The following is an 18,630-nucleotide window of genomic DNA, read 5'->3' as shown; positions in this document are numbered from 1 at the left end:
CATTTTCAAACTCGGTTCAGGAAAAATATCAACTGAACAAACTGAAGCATGAATGTAAAGACAAAAAGCCAGGAAATGTTTATTTTCATGCATTTATTGATTCATTGTTCATTTCTGAGAGAGAAAGATCCATTAGGGAGATCAAGGCTAGATGAGGAAAAACAAAACTATTGATTTATTCTAATTCTACAAACATGTGGATCAAACTGGTCAAGATACAATAATAAAATTATATCTGAGAGGAAATTTGATGAGAATTTTATTTCATGACAGTTTGTTTTATTTAAGGCCAATTGTTGTTTTTATCCAGTCCATGTATTCACACACATCTACGATTAAAACTGGTCTCTCGCATTCATAGACTGGTAAACCTGGAGAAATCACACCATAAATCATGCCGTTGAACACCACTGCTGAACCAGCATCACCCTGTGGAAAAAAATTATATCAATATATCTATTTATATTTAAATTGTTTAAGTCTTCTAATCATTGTAGAGAGATATTGAAGAAACAAACTTACATAACATGCATCCTTATTCGGTGCTGAAGCAGAGAATACACGCAAATATGGCAGCAGGGAATTTTTAACCTGAACAACATTCATGTCGACACACTGAAGATGTGGTGCAGCAGCAGTATTGGATACTGTAGAGAAACATGAGAACCATAAACACTCAAACTTCTCTGTAAAGACAGAAACAAAGATTTTATTCTCATAACTTTAATATTTCTCTCACAATGCCGATTATTGGGGCCGGTTGTCGTTGTTCCTTCTCCTGCCAGCTGAACAACATCGTCTCTAAAATACAAGAATACAATTTAAGAATAAAAGATAACAATGTAGAAAATTTATTGTTGCAAAGAAAAATGAAAGAACAGAAAATAAATCCATGAAGGACTTCCTCCACTGACACATAAGTGTCCACCTCCAGTCCCCAGTGGCGTTGAACTGCGTCCTTTACATGAGTCTCTGGTCCCACACACCTGAGCTAAACTGGTGGCCTGATTACCTGACTCAGGTGTGCTGAAGCAGAGGCAGCAGGACTGGAGACAGAAAATCTGAAGTCATATTGTTGATCAGAGACAGACTTACTTTTTAGGGCGATTACTGCAGTCTGGTAGTGGAGCAAGTGGGACATTTGTTACTTCTCTTGAAAGATTCAGCAACATGATGTCATGACGCCAACCTTCTGGAGCATAAACCACAGGATTGCCTGAGAGACTGTAAGTGCTCGGACTAGCATTCCTTGGATGAATTCTCAACACTGCTCTGTTAAACCTGCAAAAAAGGATAGATTATAATGAACACACAGAAAACCTGATCATCTGCAGATAAAACTGTGTTAATGTCTCTTTCCTACCACCCTGTCTCCGACTTCCAGCAGTTAGCTGTAGTCAGGATCCACTTAGGGTGGATCAGAGATCCTCCACAGATGGTTTTTGTCAGCCCGTTGGTGGCCTCCAGCCGAACATGATAGAGACGCTCCGTGTCATCACAGTTATGACCTCCAATGATTCTCTTCTGCAGAGAAACATCTGAGTTCACTGAAACACCTGAAGAAGAAAAACGAGGACTTTATTCTGAAATCAGGTGCAACCATGGTTGCTGGAACAGAAAATGGATAAACAATTACAGAATAAAAACCATCACAGTTCATATGCAAAGAAGTTTCAGTCATAAACAGAATTAGAGGGAAGTTTGAGAGTCACAGAGAGCAGCAGCCTCCCTGGAACCAGTGGAAGTGTCTCCAGTGTGACCAGTTTCCCAGTGTGTCCAGTGTTTCTGACTCACCCAGCCCCAGCAGCAGCAGAACTTTCAGCAGAGCCATTGCTGGTCCGGCTTCCTGTGAATGTCTGCAGTCCTGCAGCAGCTTCTAAACTTTGTTTCCAACTTGCTGCTGGACAGAAAGCAACCAATCACAGGACAGACACCGATCTGTCCAATCACAGGACAGACACTGATCTGTGCTGCCATCTGCATAGAGATTAACTTTAACATCTCATCGTTCTAAAGAATCTTGAAAAAAGTTCTTGTTCCATTAACAGATTATTTCACCAATATCCAAACATTTCCCTATTATAACTTAAGAACTTTTTCATCAGTATTAAGTAATTGACTTAAAACAAGCAGATCCTATATTTTGCTGCAAAGTTTCTTGTGCGTTTTGCCTTATCTCAAGTGAACTGAAAGATTTACATTAGAAACTAGACATTGAGCGTGGAGGCAGAGAGAAAACTAAGAGCTGTGGGTGTTGATTTGATCCCTTTTGCAATTTCAGAGAATGTGGTACTCGTCAACCTCTATTTTACCTGACAAGACTGGAACAGACAGGCTCAGACAGACTGTCACCCTCCTTCCTCGCCAGGAGTATGTGGTTTGGGGAACGCTGCCGTCCACTGCACCACTAGAGGGCACTGTGATCGTCGAGCCGTCATCTGCTCGTTCCACTCCCAAAAACATTTTGGTGAGTCGGGTAGTCATACCCATATGGGAGGATTGTTGGGTCCCTATGAAGGCTCTCAACCCAACAGACAAACCTCTGATACTGCGCCGCAAAACTAAAATAGCTGACGTCTTCCCATGTGTTGCTGTCCTTTTTTTAATTGTGTTGCTTCAAGACTGGAAGCCACTCCATTTTTATTTCTTTTACTGTGGTATTATCTTTAAATTATTGCGTTTTGACTGGTAAAATCTGAACTGTACTGCAACCATTCTACTGTTTCAACAAGCTCACCACATCACAGTTCTGGTCCTGTACAGATGCTGAGAGACTGTGGTCTGCATGACATCGACATAGAGAGCAGTGAGGTGTCAGAGGAGTTCAAGAGAAGGCTGGCAGAACTTGTGGTTTCTCCAGGATTTCCAGGATGTGTTCTCCAGGGGAAAACTGGATTGTGGTGAGGCTAGGGACTTTGTCCATTGCTTTCACTTGACTGACCAGCCAGTTCGCTTGCCATATCGATGCAAACCATCAGCACATTATTAGTCATGGGAGGTATTGTCTGAGATGGATATGAAGGGTATCATAAGGAAGTCTATGAGTGAAAATGCCTCTCCGCTTGTTAAAGTGTGGAAAAAGTCTGTGGACATGAGGATGTGCACTGACTTGTGTGTTACATTGTTGCAGCGAAAAAAATACTCTATTTTGTTCTGGTACTGAATGTCTTACACTGTTTTTCATTTTGTGTAATGGAACTAAATGTCCTTCGTAAAAGAAACTGAATCCTGTGATTTTATAGACAAGAAATGTTACAAGAAATTCATAAGGAACACTCTGTTATGGAGAAAAGGACTCTTTGTCTTTATCTGTTTTATCTGCTCACACACACACGGCTGCACGCTGACATAACCATAACATTTAAGAATGGTGACTGACACACATAAAAACCGATTAAGGTAGGCCAACACCTTAGAGAGGGAGCAGAATGAGGAGAACATAAAGCAGAACTCGTTACAATCTTTGCTTCACTTGGTGTCTCCCCTGAGGTGAGCTGAGTGGAGCCCAGCGCTGCACAGTGAATGTCGCTCTGTATCTGATCCATTTGGATGATGTGCAACATTTGATCATTTCCTGGATTAATGCCTGTTTTATATTTAACCAAAGCTCATTATTTGTCAAGGTAATGACTCGGGTTTCAGTCGGGTCCTGAAACTGGTAAACGGACCTGGTTGATGCACAGAGGGGAAAATAGGTGAACTACAACCACTTGTGTCTTGGTTAGTGATTCTAGCAAGCTTTATTCACACAACATATCTTTGCTGAAGAGTCTTCCAGTTTGAATTTACAGGCTTCATTATATATTTTAAAAGAAATTGTTTTGTGAATGTAACTGTTAACTGTTAATTGCTATGGCAGTTGTCTGTTATTTTACTGTTTGATCCATGGAATAAGAATGTTTTGTTTTGTTTTTGAGGAATTGTTAACTGTTTTATTGTTTAAACTATACAAACACATCTAAAAACAAGAAAAATAAAGAATTCTGAGTAATGCTGGTGGAGGTAACAAACAACCAAACAAGGAAGGCTGCACTGGTGCTGTGACAAACGAGAAGGGTTACACTTGCAGTAAGATTCATTACAATAAGCCACATGAAATCATTTAAACATTTTTTTAATATTTCAAATATGTCCTGAACATACACATTTTGTCTGAAAAAAACTCACAGAAACAAAGTTCACTCTCACTACCTGTGTTTCAGGTAGGATCTTGACTTCACAAACTGAGGCTCCAAAGATATTTCATGACTGAGAAACATTGACCTGTTAGTATCTCAGACAATGTAATATATATATATATATATATATATATATATATATATATATATATATATAAAACCCACTTCATGCATAGTTGACAGTGGACATCTATCCAAAAGTCATTTTCTTGTGTATATATGCATTTTTATTTTGTAAATGCACACAGACCACTAAAGTGGACACTAGTGAATCATACAATACACTGACAACTACTGGCCATCCACTGCAACTTCAAGAAAATTTAATTAAATCCAATATGGCAGACAAATGAAAAAGCATAATACTAATATACTACTGATGTAGTTTCCAAATTACAACTTTGTATTTGGAGAAATTACAAATGATCACCTGTTTTGACAGATATTTACTGACATCATTACTCTGACTATAGATATATAATATCTACTATTTCCAGCAAATATTTTGGCTGTAAAAACATTCTTATATTTTAGTTCATAACTTGAAAATCTAAAGAAAAAGTCCATTGTTCCTATTTTATTTTGTAACAAAGTTAAGTTTCATTGTGGTTCTTAAAAAAATATTCTTATTTATATTTAAATGTTTACATTACATACATTCATACCAAACTGACCATGGACAGAGCAGCTTTAAAGTCCAATGCATTACCACCGTCTGTCATGATGTGTGTGGTTGAAGTGTGGATCCAAATGCAGCAGACAGGAGATGTAAGAGTTCTGTTGTAGATTTAATAAAAAACATTAAACTTGCAAACCATGAGACCCTGAGGAAACCAGGGAGGAGAGACGAGGAGCAGTGGTGTGGAGTAATAAGACGAACCGGCAAGTAACATTCTGTGATTTGACTAATTAGAGATGGGATTTTATATTCATCTGCTAATAAAAAAACCCCATCTTTGTTATGGCTAACTGGTAGTTTGGTGTGAAGTGGAGGAAATTTGCTAAGAAATTCATAAATTCATAAAATAAAAAAAAGCCCTGATGCTACATTGTGAAAAACAAAAGACTAATGAAACTAAAATGTCCTTCGTTAAAGAAACTATGAATCTTGTGATTTGATAAGAAATGTTTCAAGGAATTCATAAGGAAGTATAAATGGAAGTATAAAAATGGAAGCTTGCAGAAAACTGCACTTTAAACACCAAAATAAGACAAAGCAAGCTCATACATAACTTTTCAGTAAGATATAACAGTTTGTTAAGAATCAGTAATTACTAATTGGCAAATTACTTGACATAGGAAAATGTCTTTTTATAAGTCAAATAATCTGCCGAAGGAACTAGCAATTTTTCTACCACTTTGAGAGTTTTACATAGAACAGCCAGAGAGACTTTGATTGGATTCCAAAAAATACTCTTATTTACCAGAATACATTGTTGCATATATTGCTTTGTTGTGCACAGCTCTTTGGTCTTGTTGGAGTTTAAAGTTCTCTACAACTAAGTCAGGAATAGTAATAGTTTAGATGATGCATGTTCATTTCTGATGTAAAAGATAAAAACTGAATAAATTATTTCTGGTGTTCCTCTTCATGCAATTTAAAACTCATGTCACATTTTCAAACTCAGTTCAGGGAAAATATCAACTGAACAAACTGAAGCATGAATGTAAAGATGATCAGCCAGGAAATATTTATTTTTCATGCATTTATTGATTCATTGTTCATTTCTGATACAGAGAAAGATCCATTAGGGAGATCAAGGTTAGATGAGGAAAAATAAAACTATTGATTTATTCTAATTCTACAAACATGTGGATCAAACTGGTCAAGATACAATAATAAAATTATATCTGAGAGGACATTGGATGGGAATTTTATTTCATGATAGTTTATGTTTTATTTAAGGCCAATCATTGTTTTTATCCAGTCCATGTATTCGCACAAATCTACAACTGAAACTACGCTCTCACATGCATAGCGTGGTACACCTGGAGAAATCACACCATAAATCTTGCCGTTGAACACCACTGCTGAACCAGCGTCACCCTGTAGAAAATAGATTTATGTTGTAAAACAGAGAAGTAGTCAAATCACTGTAGAGAGATATTGAAGAAACAAACTTACATAACATACATCCTTGTTCGGTGCTGAAGCAGAGAATACATGCCCATATGTCGGCAGGAAATGGGAAGCCTCAACAACTTTCATGTCGACACACTGAAGATTTGTTCCTCTAGCAGAATAGGATACTGTAGAGAAACATGAGAACCATAAACACGTTCATTGCGACCTTCTCGGTAGAGACAGAAACAAAGATTTTATTCTCATAACTTCAAACTTTCTCTCACATTGCTCATTATTGGGGCCGGTTGTCGTTGCTCCCTCTCCTGCCAGCTGAACAGTATCACCCCTGAAACACAATTAGAATAAAATGTAAAAATACAAGATAACAATGAAGAAAATTAATTGTTACAAAGAAAAATGGGCTGCACAGTGGCGCAGTTGGTAGCATGTTGTTAATCAAAGAAAGACTTACATTTTAGGGCGATTAATGCAATCTGGTAGCGGAGCAAGTGGGACATTATCTACCCGTTTTTTAAGCTTCAGCAACATGAGGTCATGACGCCAACCTTCGGGATCATGAAACACAGTTTCCCCTTGGATTCCGAAAATCTTCACTTTGGAAGTCCGTGGATGAAATGTTAACATTGCTATATTACTCCTGCAGAAAATGTTAGATTATAATGAACACCCTGAAAATCTCCTCATCTGCAAATAAAACTGTGTTAAAGTCTCTTTCCTACCACCGTGTCTCCGACTTCCAGCAGGAATCTGCAGACAGGATCCACTTAGGGTGGATCAGAGATCCTCCACACACGCTCCTATGAGTACCATTGGAGCTCTCCAACCGAACATGATAGAGACGCTCCGTGACAGCACAGTCATGACCTCCAATGATTCTCTTCTGCAGAGAAACATCTGAGTTCACTGAAACACCTGAAGAAGAAAAAGGAGGACTTTACTCTGAAACCAAGTGCAAACATGACTGCTGGAAAAGAAAATGGATAAACAGTTAAAGATTAAAAACCATCACAGTTAATTTGCAAAGAAGTTTCAGTCTGAAACAGAATCAGAGGGAAGTTTGAGAGTCACACAGAGCAACAGCCTCCCTGGAACCAGTGGAAGTGTCTCCAGTGTGTCCAGTGTTTCTGACTCACCCAGCCCCAGCAGCAGCAGAACCTTCAGCAGAGCCATTGCTGGTCCAGCTTTTTGTGAATGTCTGCAGTCCTGCAGCAGCTTTTAAACTTTGTTCACAACTTCCTGCTGGAAATAAAGCCACCAATCACAGGACAGACACTAAAGAAACTTGAAAAAAGTTCTTGTTCCATTGACAGATTATTTCAATAATATCCAGACATTTCCCGTCTTATAACTTAAATAATCAGCCAATAAAACAAGAACTTTTTCATCAATATTAAGGAATTAACTTAAAACAAGCACATCCTATATTTTTGCTGCAAAGTTACTTGTACGTTTTGCCTTATCTCAAGTGAACTGAGAGATTTACATTAGAAACTAGACAAAAAATAATCTGTAGGTTTTCTACTTTTGCAGTGCTCAAGCTTGCAGTGAGTTTTGCTCAATTGAAAACTTGATTGTAATGGTCTCCAAGTCTGAAGCAGTCAGGGCCTTGACAGAGAAACATAGGACTGGGGACAGGACACTGGAATGCTGTTGCAGTGCAGCGAAAAAACCAAGACTTGCCGGTCCATCTTTGACTCTAAGGATAAAAACATATGCACTGCACTTTATTCATAGCATAGATATGAAGTATTCTAAGTCATGTGTAAATGTGAACCACAATGTAGTTCAATATGTCTAAAAAGAAAAGAAAATTGAATATACAAAGTAAAGCTAACCTTTCACAGTGCTCAAAAATCATCATTAAAAGTAACAATTTATAATTTCAAACTTTAAAAAAAATGTTTTCACTGGGCAAAATCCAAAATTGTGTCATGCAACAGTATATTTTTAGAAATCACATTGAAAAATTATTCATGCGCCATACCTATGATTAATCTGTGTAATGGTGAACAATGATTATATATATATATATATATATATATATATATATATATATATATATATATATATAATGACAAAAGAAGATGATACCTATTGTACAAATATTCAGACGAATGAAAAAGCATGCCATCCAATTCAGTAATTTCCAGTTCCTCCTTCTACTGTAGAAAACTATTGCAGGTGAAAAAATATATTGTGACATAAAGCAAACCTTAAAGATTAACTCTACTGATGTAGTTTCCAAATTACAACTTTGTATTTGGAGAAATTAGAAATTATCACCTGTTTTGACAGATATTTACTGACATCATTACTCTGACTATAGATATATAATATCCACTATTTCCAGCAAATATTTTGGCTATAAAAACATTCTTATATTTTAGTTCTTTACTTGAAAATTTAAAGAAAAAGTCCATTGTTGCTATTTTATTTTGTAACAAAGTTAAATTTCATTGTGGTTCTTAAAAAACTATTCTTATTTATATTTAAATGTTTACATTACATACATTCATACCAAACTGACCATGATGGACAGAACAGCTTTAAAGTCCAATGCATTACCACCGTCTGTCATGATGTGTGTGGTTGAAGTGTGGATCCAAATGCAGCAGACAGGAGATGTAAAAGTTCTGTTGTAGATTTAATAAAAAACATTAAACTTGCAAACCATGAGACCCTGAGAAAACCAGGGAGGAGAGACGAGGAGCAGTGGGGTGGAGTAACAAGACGAACCGGCAAGTAACATCCTGTGATTTGACTAATTAGAGATGGGATTTCATATTCATCTGCTAATAAAAAAGCATCTTTGTTACTGTTAGTTTGTTGTAAAGTGGAGCAAATGCGCTAACAAACATCAAGTTAAAGACAAACATAAATTAGAAAATAAAAAAAGCCCTGATACTTTGTAATGTCCTTCGTAAAAGGAACTATGTGTCATGAATAGGTGTGGTGTGAGGTGAGGCAGATGCAGCAGACCCAGGTAAAGTGTGATGAAGGAGGAATTTAATGATGAGTAATCCAAACACAGTCCACAAACAGTCTAAAACACCAAGCAGCAAGGCCGAGCAGAAGCCAGGGCTCGACGCCGGTAACAACCGGTTATACGAAGGACTAAAGATGCACTCAACACAATGACGACGGAGACAACTTAGATAAGGACCCGACAAAGACTCAGACACACAGGTGACACTAAATACACATGAGGTAATCAGGGGACGAGACACACCTGGGAACTAATCAAAGGGAGACAGAAAAACATGGAGAATTAGAAACACAAAAACTCAAAATAAACACAGAAAAACACAGAACATGACAGTATGAATCTTGTGATTTGATAAGAAATGTTACAAGAAATTCATAAGGAACACTCAGTTATGGACAAAATAACTCATTGCCTGGAAATGAAATGCTACATAAACACATATTTTTCTAGTATAAGTATAGATTTTAATACAGCTGCTAAGTTTAGTACTCTGTTAAATATGGAGGCATGCAGAAAACTACACTTTCAACACTAAAAGAAGACAAAGCTAGCACATGAATAAATTTTCAATATAACAGTTTAAGAATCAGTAATTACTAATTGGCAAAATATTTGACATGGGAAAATGTCTTTTTATAAGTCAAATAATCTGCCGAAGGAACTAGCAATGTTTCTCCCACTTTGAGGGTTTTACACAGACCAGCCAGAGAGACTTTGATTGGATTCCAAAAAATACTCTTATTTACCAGAATACATTGTTGCATATATTGCTTTGTTGTGCACAGCTCTTTGGTCTTGTTGGAGTTTAAAGTTCTCTACAACTAAAGCAGGAATAGTAATAGTTTAGATGATGCATGTTCATTTCTGATATAAAAGATAAAAATTGAATAAATTATTTCTGGTGTTCCTCTTCATGCAATTTAAAACTCATGTCACATTTTCAAACTCAGTTCAGGGAAAATATCAACTGAACAAACTGAAGCATGAATGTAAAGATGATCAGCCAGGAAATATTTATTTTTCATGCATTTATTGATTCATTGTTCATTTCTGATACAGAGAAAGATCCATTAGGGAGATCAAGGTTAGATGAGGAAAAATAAAACTATTGATTTATTCTAATTCTACAAACATGTGGATCAAACTGGTCAAGATACAATAATAAAATTATATCTGAGAGGACATTGGATGGGAATTTTATTTCATGATAGTTTATGTTTTATTTAAGGCCAATCATTGTTTTTATCCAGTCCATGTATTCGCACAAATCTACAACTGAAACTACGCTCTCACATGCATAGCGTGGTACACCTGGAGAAATCACACCATAAATCTTGCCGTTGAACACCACTGCTGAACCAGCGTCACCCTGTAGAAAATAGATTTATGTTGTAAAACAGAGAAGTAGTCAAATCACTGTAGAGAGATATTGAAGAAACAAACTTACATAACATACATCCTTGTTCGGTGCTGAAGCAGAGAATACATGCCCATATGTCGGCAGGAAATGGGAAGCCTCAACAACTTTCATGTCGACACACTGAAGATTTTTTGTTCTAGCAGAATAGGATACTGTAGAGAAACATGAGAACCATAAACACGTTCATTGCGACCTTCTCGGTAGAGACAGAAACAAAGATTTTATTCTCATAACTTCAAACTTTCTCTCACAATGCTCATTATTGGGGCCGGTTGTCGTTCCTCCCTCTCCTGCCAGCTGAACAGTATCACCCCTGAAACACAATTAGAATAAAATGTAAAAATACAAGATAACAATGAAGAAAATTAATTGTTACAAAGAAAAATGGGCTGCACAGTGGCGCAGTTGGTAGCATGTTGTTAATCAAAGAAAGACTTACATTTTAGGGCGATTAATGCAATCTGGTAGCGGAGCAAGTGGGACATTATCTACTCGTCTTTTAAGCTTCAGCAACATGAGGTCATGACGCCAACCTTTGGGATCATGAAACACAGTTTCCTCTTGGATTCCGAAAATCCTCACTCTGGAAGTCCGTGGATGAATTGTTAACATTGCTGTAGTACTCCTGCAGAAAATTTTAGATTATAATGAACACCCAGAAAATCTGGTCATCTGCAGATAAAACTGTGTTAAAGTCTCTTTCCTACCACCGTGTCTCCGACTTCCAGCAGGAATCTGCAGACAGGATCCACTTAGGGTGGATCAGAGATCCTCCACACAGGCTCTTATGAGTACCATTGGAGCTCTCCAACCGAACATGATAGAGACGCTCCGTGACAGCACAGTTATGACCTCCAATGATTCTCTTCTGCAGAGAAACATCTGAGTTCACTGAAACACCTGAAGAAGAAAAATGAGGACTTTATTCAGAAACCAGGTGCAACCATGGTTGCTGGAACAGAAAATGGATAAACAGTTAAAGATTAAAAACCATCACAGTTAATTTGCAAAGAAGTTTCAGTCTGAAACAGAATCAGAGGGAAGTTTGAGAGTCACACAGAGCAACAGCCTCCCTGGAACCAGTGGAAGTGTCTCCAGTGTGTCCATTGTTTCTGACTCACCCAGCCGCAGCAGCAGCAGAACCTTCAGCAGAGCCATTGCTGGTCCAGCTTTTTGTGAATGTCTGCAGTCCTGCAGCAGCTTTTAAACTTTGTTCACGACTTCCTGCTGGAAAGAAAGCCACCAATCACAGGACAGACACTAAAGAAACTTGAAAAAAGTTCTTGTTCCATTGACAGATTATTTCAATAATATCCAGACATTTCCCGTCTTATAACTTAAATAATCAGCCAATAAAACAAGAACTTTTTCATCAATATTAATGAATTAACTTAAAACAAGCACATCCTATATTTTTGCTGCAAAGTTACTTGTACGTTTTGCCTTATCTCAAGTGAACTGAGAGATTTACATTAGAAACTAGACAAAAAATAATCTGTAGGTTTTCTACTTTTGCAGTGCTCAAGCTTGCAGTGAGTTTTGCTCAATTGAAAACTTGATTGTAATGGTCTCCAAGTCTGAAGCAGTCAGGGCCTTGACAGAGAAACATAGGACTGGGGACAGGACACTGGAATGATGTTGCAGTGCAGCGAAAAACCTAGACTTGCCGGTCCATCTTTGACTCTAAGGATAAAAACATATGCACTGCACTTTATTCATAGCATAGATATGAAGTATTCTAAGTCCTGTGTAAATGTGAACCACAATGTAGTTCAATATGTCTAAAAAGAAAAGAAAATTGAATATGCAAAGTAAAGCTAACCTTTCACAGTGCTCAAAAATCATCATTAAAAGTAACAATTTATAATTTCAAAATTTAAAAAAAATGTTTTCACTGTGCAAAATCCAAAATTGTGTCATGCAACAGTATATTTTTAGAAATCACATTGAAAAATTATTCATGCGCCATACCTATGATTAATCTGTGTAATGGTGAACAATGATTATATATATATAATGACATAAGAAGATGATACCTATTGTACTGTTAGGTTGGGGTTCTTTTTCCTGTTTTGTTTTGTTTTGTTTTCTTTTCCTCTTCTGTCCTGGGTTTTTTCGGGGAAGCTGTTGTTTCCTTTAACAGCCATCAGATGTCACCAGTGAGCGGAGCCCCTGGAGAAGTGAGGCGGCCAACCTGTAGACGCACCTGTGTCTAATTTTCGAGAGCTGCGGAGGTGCTTCATAAGGACAGCCTAGCTGACACTCCAGTGCCTGAGTGTTTGCCTTCACTGGTAGACGTTTTTCTTAGGAAAAAGCCTTGTATGATCGCTCCCTGTGTTCTGATCGCTCCTTGTGTTCTTCCCGCTCCTTGTGTTCTTCCCGTCAGACTTCCTTGTGATCGCCCTGTGACTCCTGTATGTGGACAAGCGTTCCCCTTTGGATTTCCTTGTGTTCCTCACGACGCCATTGGTATTACCAATCGGTTGCCTTCCTCCGTGCACTTACCTCCCTGTTCCCTCCCCGTGGATCCCCTGTGCCTCGCCACAGGCTGAGCCTGCCGGCGCTTCATGCTCTGGGAGCTAACTGTCGAAACCCCGCTCGGAAGTCAGCTCGCTCTGCTCTCCAGCTGCAAGGCTTACCTGCTCGCTCTCCGACGGTAACCCACTTCTCCAGCCGCCACCACCGACAATACTTACCTCCGCATTCAAGTAAGCATCCTCCGAAAGATTCTCAGAATTATTCCATTAGACCCGTCCCATGTCTCACTCCGTTTTTTTCTCATATACAGTCTGACGACCAGTTTCCTCCAGTCCCAGGTTCCAGAACTTTTTCCCTTGACCCCTCATCCTTTCCCCAAATAAATATTATTGTTGTTTCATATCGCTTCTCTTGGTGTGTTCTTGCATGTGGGTAACCCGGCTATCACCCAACATGACATGTACAAATATTCAGACGAATGAAAAAGCATGCCATCCAATTCAGTAATTTCCAGTTCCTCCTTCTACTGTAGAAAACTATTGCAGGTAAAAAAATATATTGTGACATAAAGCAAACCTTAAAGATTAACACTACTGATGTAGTTTCCAAATTACAACTTTGTATTTGGAGAAATTACAAATGATCACCTGTTTTGACAGATATTTACTGACATCATTACTCTGACTATAGCTATATAATATCTATTTCCAGCAAATATTTTGGCTATAAAAACATTCTTATATTTTAGTTCTTTACTTGAAAATTTAAAGAAAAAGTCCATTGTTGCTATTTTATTTTGTAACAAAGTTAAGTTTCATTGTGGTTCTTAAAAAACTATTCTTATTTATATTTAAATGTTTACATTACATACATTCATACCAAACTGACCATGATGGACAGAACAGCTTTAAAGTCCAATGCATTACCACTGTCTGTCATGATGTGTGTGGTTGAAGTGTGGATCCAAATGCAGCAGACAGGAGATGTAAAAGTTCTGTTGTAGATTTAATAAAAACATTAAACTTGCAAACCATGAGACCCTGAGGAAACCAGGGAGGAGAGACGAGGAGCAGTGGTGTGGAGTAACAAGACGAACCGGCAAGTAACATTCTGTGATTTGACTAATTAGAGATGGGATTTCATATTCATCTGCTAATAAAAAAGCATCTTTGTTACTGTTAGTTTGTTGTAAAGTGGAGCAAATGCGCTAACAAACATCAAGTTAAAGACAAACAAATTAGAAAATAAAAAAAAGCCCTGATACTTTGTAATGTCCTTCGTAAAAGGAACTATGTGTCATGAATAGGTGTGGTGTGAGGTGAGGCAGATGCAGCAGACCCAGGTAAAGTGTGATGAAAGAGGAATTTAATGATGAGTAATCCAAACACAGTCCACAAACAGTCTAAAACACCAAGCAGCAAGGCCGAGCAGAAGCCAGGGCTCGACGCCGGTAACAACCGGTTATACGAAGGACTAAAGATGCACTCAACACAATGACGACGGAGACAACTTAGATAAGGACCCGACAAAGACTCAGACACACAGGTGACACTAAATACACATGAGGTAATCAAGGGACGAGACACACCTGGGAACTAATCAAAGGGAGACAGAAAAACACAGAGAATTAGAAACACAAAAACTCAAAATAAACACAGAAAAACACGGATCATGACAGTATGAATCTTGTGATTTGATAAGAAATGTTACAAGAAATTCATAAGGAACACTCTGTTATGGACAAAATAACTCATTGTCTGGAAATGAAATGCTACATAAACACATATTTTTCTAGTATAAGTATAGATTTTAAAACAGCTGCTAAGTTTAGTACTCTGTTAAATATGGAGGCATGCAGAAAACTACACTTTCAACACTAAAATAAGACAAAGCTAGCTCATGAATAAATTTTCCGTATAACAGTTTAAGAATCAGTAATTACTAATTGGCAAATTATTTGACATGGAAAAAAGTCTTTTATAAGCCAAATAATCTGTCGAAGGAACTAGCGATTTTTCTCCCACTTTGAGGGTTTTACGCAGACCAGCCAGAGAGACTTTGATTGGATTCCAAAAAATACTCTTATTTACCAGAATACATTGTTGCATATATTGCTTTGTTGTGCACAGCTCTTTGGTCTTGTTGGAGTTTAAAGTTCTCTACAACTAAAGCAGGAATAGTAATAGTTTAGATGATGCATGTTCATTTCTGATGTAAAAGATAAAAACTGAATAAATTATTTCTGGTGTTCCTCTTCATGCAATTTAAAACTCATGTCACATTTTCAAACTCAGTTCAGGGAAAATATCAACTGAACAAACTGAAGCATGAATGTAAAGACGATCAGCCAGGAAATATTTATTTTTCATGCATTTATTGATTCATTGTTCATTTCTGATACAGAGAAAGATCCATTAGGGAGATCAAGGTTATATGAGGAAAAACAAAACTATTGATTTATTCTAATTCTACAAACATGTGGATCAAACTGGTCAAGATACAATAATAAAATTATATCTCAGAGGAAATTGGATGAAAATTATATTTCATGACAGTTTGTATTATTTATAGCGAATTGATTTTCTTATCCAGTCCATGTATTCACACACATCCACGATAGAAACTGCAATCTGACATGCAGAGTTTGTTCCACCTGGAGAAATCACACCATAAATCTTGCCGTTGAACACCACTGCTGAGCCGTAATCACCCTGTAGAAAATAATTATATCAATATGTTTATGTTGTAAAACAGAAAAGTAGTCAAATCACTGTAGAGAGATATTGAAGAAACAAACTTACATAACATACATCCTTGTTCACTGCTGCAGTAAAGAATACATGCCCATATGGCTGCAGGACATGGGAAGCCTGAACAACTTTCATGTCGACACACTGAAGATGTGGTGCAGCAGCAGTATTGGATACTGTAGAGAAACATGAGAACCATAAACATGGTGTTCACTCAAACTTCTCTGTAAAGACAGAAACACAGATTTTTTTTCTCATAACTTCAAACTTTCTCTCACATCGCTCATAATTGGGGCGGGTTGTTGTTGCTCCCTCTCCTGCCAGCTGAACAGTATCACCCCTGAAACACAATTAGAATAAAATGTAAAAATACAAGATAACAATGAAGAAAATTGTTATGAAGAACAATGGAAGTAAAGAAAATAAATCCATGAAGGACTTCCTGCACTGACACATAAGTGTCCACCTCCAGTCCCCAGTGACGTTGAACTGCGTCCTTTACATGAGTGTCTGGTCCAACACACCTGAACTAAACTGGTGGCCTGATTACCTGACTCAGGTGTGCTGAAGCAGAGGCAGCAGGACAGGAGACAGAAAATCTAAAGTCATATTGTTGGTCACAGAAAGACTTACATTTTAGGGCGATTACTGCAGTCTGGTAGCTGAGCAAGTGGGACATCTGTTACTATTCTTGGAAGCTTCAGCAATATGATGTCATGACGCCAACCTTCTGGAGCATAAACCACAGGATTGGCGTAGATTCTGGAAATCCTCGGTCTATCAGCCCGTGGATGAACTTTAGACGATGCTATATTAATCCTGCAGAAAATTTTAGATTATAATGAACACAGAGAAAACCTGATCATCTGCAGATAAAACTGTGTCAACGTCTCTTTCCTACCACCCTATCTCCGATTTCCAGCAGTGAGCTGCAGTCAGGATCCACTTAGGGTGGATCAGAGATCCTCCACACAGGCTCTTATGAGTACCATTGGAGCCCTCCAGCCGAACATGATAGAGACGCTCCGTGACATCACAGTTATGACCTCCAATGATTCTCTTCTGCAGAGAAACATCTGAGTTCACTGAAACGCCTGAAGAAGAAAAGAAGGACTTTATTCTCAAATCAGGTGCAAACAGAAAAAGACCAGGTTGCTGGAACAGAAAATGGATAAACAGTTACAGAATAAGAAACATCACAATTCATATGCAAAGAAGTTTCAGTCAGAAACAGAATCAGAGGGAAGTTTGAGAGTCACAGAGAACCAGTGGAAGTGTCCAGTTTCCCAGTGTGTCCAGTGTTTCTGACTCACCCAGCCCCAGCAGCAGCAGAACCTTCAGCAGAGCCATTGCTGGTCCAGCTTTTTGTGAATGTCTGCAGTCCTGCAGCAGCTTTTAAACTTTGTTCACAACTTCGATCTGTCCAATCACAGGACAGACACCGATCTGTCCAATCACAGGACAGACACCGATCTGTCCAATCACAGGACAGACACCGATCTGTCCAATCACAGGACAGACACCGATCTGTCCAATCACAGGACAGACACCGATCTGTCCAATCACAGGACAGACACTGATCTGTGCTGCCATCTGCATACAGATTAAATTTAACATCTCATCTTTCTAAAGAATCTTGAAAATAATTCTTGTTCCATTGACAGATTATTTCAATAATATCCAAACATTTTCCCATTAATAATCAGCCAATGAAACGAGTTTTTTATCACTATTAAGGAATTGACTTAAAACAAGCAGGTCCTATATTTTTGCTGCAAAGTTACTTGTACGTTTTGCCTTATCTCAAGTGAACTGAGAGATTTACATTAGAAACTAGACAAAAAATCATCAGTAGGTTTTTTGCTTTTGCAGTGCTCAAGCTTGCAGTGAGTTTTGCTCAAGTGAAAACGTGATTGTAAACTTGATGAAATAGATTTTCTGGAGAAAGAGCAACTCTTCCTTGTTTTTAGGTTGACGTTTCTTTGAGAAAAACGTTTTGGTTTCCAATCTACAAAAATTCACACCAGCCTTTGCTCCCGAAAGTAAAATTATTTTGTTTATTGACAAGCTGTGAAAGTGACCTTTTGTTGAGAATGAATAATTTTTTGTTTTCCTCTATCTCTTTTAGCTATTTGCATGCTCGTGTACATATACATACAATCATGCAAATAGATCATATGCTCAGAAAGCTAAAGCTAAAGGAAATGTAATGTTAGGAAACACCCTCAAAGCTAAAGTTAAAGGAAATAAGGGTACGCTCTGATTATGGCGTAGCTTAGATAGAGGCTAACAAAGGGAATTACAAACTTATTTGATGCTGAAGAGTAAAAGTCTGTGATTCGACTAGAGACATGATTACATATTCATCTGCTAATCGAAAAAAACCCATTTGTTTAATGTAAAGTGGAGCTAACGTGCTAACAAAAATCAAGTTAAGGACAAACATAAATGCAAAAGAATAGAAAAGAAGCCCTGATCCTACACTGTGAAAACCAAAAAAAACAATGGAACTAAGATGTTCTTCGTATAAGAAACTATTAATCTTGTGATTTTGTTGACAAGAAATGTTACAAGAAATTCATCAGGATCACTCTGTTATGGACAAAAGGACTCAAGTGAGCTGAGTCGATCCCAGCGCTGGATGAATCAATCAATCAAATCAATCAAACTTTATTTGTATAGCACATTTCAGCAGCAAGGCATTTCAAAGTGCTTTACATCAAATCAAACAC

At 37.7% G+C, this 18,630-nt stretch overlaps 4 protein-coding genes across 5 annotated transcripts; all 4 read right to left on the bottom strand.

The window, feature by feature from the left end:
* Nucleotides 1-76: 76 nt before the first annotated feature.
* On the bottom strand, nucleotides 77-1,892 carry LOC122831068 (anionic trypsin-2-like). Its single transcript, XM_044116991.1, has 6 exons — nucleotides 1,795-1,892; nucleotides 1,364-1,556; nucleotides 1,096-1,281; nucleotides 740-801; nucleotides 523-647; nucleotides 77-429 (listed from the first exon to the last, which is right to left on the bottom strand). The coding sequence occupies exons 1-6, from the start codon at nucleotides 1,829-1,831 to the stop codon at nucleotides 280-282; spliced, it is 753 nt and encodes a 250-aa protein (XP_043972926.1). The 5' UTR covers nucleotides 1,832-1,892; the 3' UTR covers nucleotides 77-279.
* Nucleotides 1,893-5,852: 3,960 nt separating this feature from the next.
* On the bottom strand, nucleotides 5,853-8,135 carry LOC122831070 (snake venom serine protease 2A homolog). Of its 2 annotated transcripts, none has more exons than XM_044116994.1 (6): nucleotides 7,398-8,135; nucleotides 6,984-7,176; nucleotides 6,716-6,901; nucleotides 6,528-6,589; nucleotides 6,313-6,428; nucleotides 5,853-6,225 (listed from the first exon to the last, which is right to left on the bottom strand). In XM_044116994.1, exons 1-6 carry the CDS (start codon nucleotides 7,432-7,434, stop codon nucleotides 6,076-6,078), a joined length of 744 nt encoding a protein of 247 aa, XP_043972929.1. In that variant the 5' UTR covers nucleotides 7,435-8,135; the 3' UTR covers nucleotides 5,853-6,075. The 2 variants fall into 2 exon arrangements, with proteins under 2 accessions (XP_043972929.1, XP_043972928.1); XM_044116993.1 differs by having other exon boundaries at nucleotides 6,304-6,428; nucleotides 7,398-8,118.
* Nucleotides 8,136-10,246: 2,111 nt separating this feature from the next.
* LOC122831069 (snake venom serine protease 2A homolog) lies at nucleotides 10,247-11,849 on the bottom strand. The gene is made up of 6 exons (XM_044116992.1): nucleotides 11,792-11,849; nucleotides 11,378-11,570; nucleotides 11,110-11,295; nucleotides 10,922-10,983; nucleotides 10,698-10,822; nucleotides 10,247-10,619 (listed from the first exon to the last, which is right to left on the bottom strand). The coding sequence occupies exons 1-6, from the start codon at nucleotides 11,826-11,828 to the stop codon at nucleotides 10,470-10,472; spliced, it is 753 nt and encodes a 250-aa protein (XP_043972927.1). The 5' UTR covers nucleotides 11,829-11,849; the 3' UTR covers nucleotides 10,247-10,469.
* Nucleotides 11,850-15,486: 3,637 nt separating this feature from the next.
* Nucleotides 15,487-17,248, bottom strand: LOC122830864 (kallikrein 1-related peptidase b27-like). The gene is made up of 6 exons (XM_044116598.1): nucleotides 17,212-17,248; nucleotides 16,800-16,992; nucleotides 16,532-16,717; nucleotides 16,177-16,238; nucleotides 15,950-16,074; nucleotides 15,487-15,859 (listed from the first exon to the last, which is right to left on the bottom strand). Exons 1-6 carry the CDS (start codon nucleotides 17,246-17,248, stop codon nucleotides 15,710-15,712), a joined length of 753 nt encoding a protein of 250 aa, XP_043972533.1. The 3' UTR covers nucleotides 15,487-15,709.
* Nucleotides 17,249-18,630: the final 1,382 nt, after the last annotated feature.

The sequence above is a fragment of the Gambusia affinis genome, linkage group LG05 (assembly GCF_019740435.1).
Source record: "Gambusia affinis linkage group LG05, SWU_Gaff_1.0, whole genome shotgun sequence".
NCBI lineage: Eukaryota > Metazoa > Chordata > Actinopteri > Cyprinodontiformes > Poeciliidae > Gambusia > Gambusia affinis.
Note: the sequence above shows the minus strand (reverse complement) of the source record. Positions and strands in the feature narration are given on the sequence as shown.

Bases quoted from the DNA above. Each gene is read 5' to 3' on its own strand.
- LOC122831068 (XM_044116991.1), bottom strand. From the start codon at position 1,831: ATGGCTCTGCTGAAAGTTCTGCTGCTGCTGGGGCTGG. The intron at 802-1,095 runs GTAAGTCTGTCT...CTTGTATTTTAG, and splicing joins TGCAGTAATCGCCCTAAAAA to AGACGATGTTGTTCAGCTGG. The intron at 430-522 runs GTAAGTTTGTTT...TTTTTTCCACAG, and splicing joins CGAATAAGGATGCATGTTAT to GGTGATGCTGGTTCAGCAGT.
- LOC122831070 (XM_044116993.1), bottom strand. From the start codon at position 7,434: ATGGCTCTGCTGAAGGTTCTGCTGCTGCTGGGGCTGG. The intron at 7,177-7,397 runs GTGAGTCAGAAA...TTTCTTCTTCAG, and splicing joins TCTGCTGCTGCTGGGGCTGG to GTGTTTCAGTGAACTCAGAT. The intron at 6,226-6,303 runs GTAAGTTTGTTT...TATTTTCTACAG, and splicing joins CGAACAAGGATGTATGTTAT to GGTGACGCTGGTTCAGCAGT.
- LOC122831069 (XM_044116992.1), bottom strand. From the start codon at position 11,828: ATGGCTCTGCTGAAGGTTCTGCTGCTGCTGCGGCTGG. The intron at 10,823-10,921 runs GTGAGAGAAAGT...GTTTCTCTACAG, and splicing joins CGGCCCCAATAATGAGCATT to TATCCTATTCTGCTAGAACA. The intron at 10,620-10,697 runs GTAAGTTTGTTT...TATTTTCTACAG, and splicing joins CGAACAAGGATGTATGTTAT to GGTGACGCTGGTTCAGCAGT.
- LOC122830864 (XM_044116598.1), bottom strand. From the start codon at position 17,248: ATGGCTCTGCTGAAGGTTCTGCTGCTGCTGGGGCTGG. The intron at 16,993-17,211 runs GTGAGTCAGAAA...TTTCTTCTTCAG, and splicing joins TCTGCTGCTGCTGGGGCTGG to GCGTTTCAGTGAACTCAGAT. The intron at 16,075-16,176 runs GTGAGAGAAAGT...GTTTCTCTACAG, and splicing joins CCGCCCCAATTATGAGCGAT to TATCCAATACTGCTGCTGCA.